The sequence below is a fragment of the Phytophthora parasitica genome (genome assembly GCF_000247585.1).
Source record: "Phytophthora parasitica INRA-310 unplaced genomic scaffold supercont2.15, whole genome shotgun sequence".
NCBI lineage: Eukaryota > Oomycota > Peronosporomycetes > Peronosporales > Peronosporaceae > Phytophthora > Phytophthora nicotianae.
This window is the reverse complement of record NW_008649001.1, coordinates 1119341-1122964: the sequence shown is the minus strand read 5'-3', so window position 1 is coordinate 1122964 and position 3624 is coordinate 1119341. Positions and strand designations below refer to the sequence as shown.

At 52.0% G+C, this 3624-nt stretch overlaps 2 protein-coding genes across 3 annotated transcripts in view; one reads left to right on the top strand and one right to left on the bottom strand.

The window, feature by feature from the left end:
• Positions 1–375, top strand: part of PPTG_08333 (40S ribosomal protein S6) — a gene marked incomplete at its 3' end in the record, with an annotated part of 1425 nt that extends 1050 nt beyond the window's left edge. Inside the window, exon 2 of the mRNA XM_008903329.1 lies at positions 352–375. Within this exon, the coding sequence (XP_008901577.1) occupies positions 352–375 (24 nt within the window). The remainder of the gene's footprint in view (positions 1–351) is intronic.
• PPTG_08332 lies at positions 324–3624 on the bottom strand. Of its 2 annotated transcripts, XM_008903328.1 has the most exons (3): positions 3527–3624; positions 2836–3069; positions 324–2766 (listed from the first exon to the last, which is right to left on the bottom strand). In XM_008903328.1, exons 2-3 carry the CDS (start codon positions 3064–3066, stop codon positions 589–591), a joined length of 2409 nt encoding a protein of 802 aa, XP_008901576.1. In that variant the 5' UTR covers positions 3067–3069; positions 3527–3624; the 3' UTR covers positions 324–588. The 2 variants fall into 2 exon arrangements, with proteins under 2 accessions (XP_008901576.1, XP_008901575.1); XM_008903327.1 differs by having other exon boundaries at positions 2836–3624.

Sequence of the window (3624 nt, the reverse complement as noted above, 5' to 3'; positions counted from 1 at the left end):
TCGGTCAAGGCGTAAGCTGTCAACACGCTAGCGGTTCGGAGCCCTAGGCTCAGCCTCACCCTGTTCACAGGGTGAACGGTCCTGGGGCATCTTCTCCTCTGCAAAACGTGTTGTTCCCTGCTCCTTGTCGAGACGCAGAGCGTCTAGGTGAGGTGTGGGTTCGAATAACGAACAGGACAAAAGGCAATATACAATGCTCCATTTGGCAACCAATTTTATTGTCTTCGCTATCTTTTCATTATTCTGTGAGCGCTGCTAAGAGAAGAAAATGGCTTGCTAGAGTACCATCACCTGTATCAAAGTTTAAACGTTAATTTGAACGATTATGTTGTTTTATCACGTGTATTTTAGTCTTTTGAGAATCTTATGAACTGAAGCGCTATCTCGAGCATCATAGAGGTAATATTCACATGAACTATTTAGATAAGCGTTTGCTGTGTAGATAGCGTCTTCCGAAGTGTGTATTCTTCAACGGGCAACATAGGAACCATGAAGCAGTGGGTGCTTCTCTTCCCACATGAAGATTGCGACTAAAGGCTGGGTTTTGACGTTTAGACGATTCGTTATATTCCCGAGATTTTGATTTGATCACCTTCCTCCACGCATGTGGTGGCTTGGAACAGGGCCATATCGCTCCATAGGACCAGGGCCACGGCCGCCCATCATGGGGCCAGCGCCACCTCGGCCGCCCATCATGGGGCCATTGTTGTTATAAATACCACTAAGTTCGGGGCCGTTAGCAGGCGCCGGCTGAACATGCGCGTAATGGCAGTTGCCGCCGTGTTTGCAACCCATTGGTGAGGCAAAAAACCTGCAAGGCAGCGTGCCTCGGTTCTTCTTTGACGGCCGCTTGGCAGCGTCAGGCATCATGCCGTTCTGCGGAGCGCCCATGGCATCCGCTTTCCGCTTTCCAGGAATAAAGGGCACACCAGGCGGGCCTTGTTGAAGCGGATACTGCTGTTGATACTGGCGATCATAGTTCGCGCCAGGACCCATCTCTCCATACTGTTGTTGACTACCGTAAGGACTATACGCAGGCGGAACGCCAGCATTAGGTGGCACTTGAAAGCGTCCACGACGATACTGATCCACAATTTCAAACACACGCGCATCTGGAATATGATTGCCGTGACGCTGTGCCTCCTCGAGCACCTGCGGCACGACGTCTGGGTTGTCCATCAATAGCGCAACTGTGTTCTCCTGTAGCGGACCAAGAGCCTCACGCAGCTTACGATCTGCTTCGGGGTCTTGACGAGCATTGTACTCACTACGATCGTTAAAACCACGCTGACCACCATAGCCAGTCTGGCCATAAGGATATCCCTCTGAGGTTGGTGGTGCCATAGAAGTCGGAAGAGGCTGGTTACTAGGCTCACTTTCGACAACATCACTCAATGGAATCTCCAATGGTGGTCCGCGGTGAGGCTCATTCACTCGTTCCCACTCCTTAGGACTCTGAATAGGCATCTCGCCAGCTAACACCTCATACTCATCCACATGACGACGACGACTGTCCTGGACATGCATCTCGTCCGTAATAGTGTTGCTATTCACTCGCGCTGCCACCGCTTCGGGCAGACGAATAAATGCAGGCGTAGTCCACTCACGCGAGTGAGCAGCAGCCACTGCTGGCGGTACCTTGTGGTGTTGAGCAAGCAACGCATGTCGCTCGTTAGCGTGTTCACGGAGTTTAGCATCCTTGAAGGACTGGTCTTCGTGCAGAGGGTCGTGCGGCACAAGATCCCGCCACGACTCGATAAGTTTCACCTTCACGAGCTCCTCTCCGCTTTCATCTGCCCAGCGAATGCGCTTGCGTTCTTTTGACGACGAGCTCAACGTTGCAGCGGCTTTAAAGCTCTGGATCGTAGGAAGAGGCATGGACAGCGTATCATCAACGCTACTTGTGGTGGTGGTGCTCTCGTTACTGGACGTTGACGGAGACTCGTCAATCTTCACGTCTTCGGACTTGTTACTATCGACACTCTTACTCTTCTTTTTAGCTTGGGCAGCAGCGTCCTTTGCTGACTTTCGTTGCATGAGGTTCCCAATCAGGTCACTGGACTTGGAAACTGCACTGCCACCACCAAACGGTAGTCGCTCTAAGCGCTTGATCGTTCGCTTCTTCAAGACCTTCGACTGCTTCACCGGCACAGGCTTCGCTGAAGTAGAAGGAGCCGAAGGTGTCGACTTAGTGGCATGCGTTGAAGAGGGCAGGTTGGAAGAGTCCTGGACCTTCTCTTTCGGCGCCGACGAAGGCGACGAGGACTTCTCTTTCTCAGTAAACTTGCTACGCCAAAACTTGAGAAGATCCTGAGCAGCACGCTTGACTCGCTCATCGCGAGCATTCTTGCGCAACTTGACAATGGGCTCATTGATACGTGCTTCCGTAATACTAGTTAATTGCAACGGTAGAGTCTGCAGCACTTCTAAGAGCAGAACCAGTAGGTCATTGTGTTGCCAGGTGACGGCTGACTCGACCCAAGCACGTGCAAGACGCAGGCCGCCACTCTTCTCAAAGGTAGCAGCACAGGCGTGAGATAGCTTGGTGTCACTTGCAGTGGAAGTGGCACGGAGCACCACTAACCCCAGCGTTTGCTCTGGCTCAGTTTTGCAACGGGGTAGAACCTTGAGGAAGATCGGGAGGTTAGAGATTGAAGACACGCGAAGCTCGCCGTCCACAAGGGACAGCAAGGAAGCCTCGGCACTTGACGGCGTCAACTTGGAGCTGTTACTACGGCTCATCATGTTTTGAAGTACGTTAGGGACCTGGAAGCAAGATGACACAGTCAGCACAAGATACCATAACACTCAGGGGGGTGTACACAGTAGACTCACCGATTGGTCTGCAGGAAGCTTTACTGGAGCTGGAGTTGGGGCTTGCTGCACTGGCTGCTGCTTCATGAACTGCGGAGCTCCAATAGACATCGGCTGTGACACCATGCCTTGGAGTGTGTACGCCGGTGTGGCTTGGTGGCTTGCGTGCATCAGCGGCTGCTGCAACGCTCCGCCGAACTGCGCTTGATCAAGCAAGCTCGTGAAGCTGGCTCGTTCCATGTTGACGTTCATCTTCTACATATCCAGACACATTTGCACATGCAACAAGTGAGTCATCTTACAAGCTTCCAAACTGCTGTGCTATGTGGGCTGCCTAGTGCCAAGATCCACACACTTGACTTGTCATCTCCACCATTAAACCTCTCCCAGCTGAATTGACGATCCACCACTCTCCATCATGAGATCGGTGAGCTCGAGAGCCGGAGGCTACCGTCATTGCTACCAAGGGCTCCACCAGAGCCCAATAACAGCATCAACCATTTTAACCATCAAGTGTTCTACTTCTCTCAAGAAATGATAGTAGCAGTGAACACATTTGCTTCGAGATGTCCCTAAAAAGGGTGGGAGAGGCCGGAGAGATGCAAGTGCGTCGTGGCGGTGCCGTGGCAGTGTGTACGGAAGGCACTGAAGCCTCATCGTACACGGCAGCAGCCTAGTAACTTAACTCTAATAATTAAACTGTAATATTTACCTTGGACAATGGGTTGATATGTGCGATGCTGGGCGTTCTGAGCCCCCGTTAGACGACGCAAAGGAAAGCGATCACCAAACAGCGCGCCGAGAAACGAT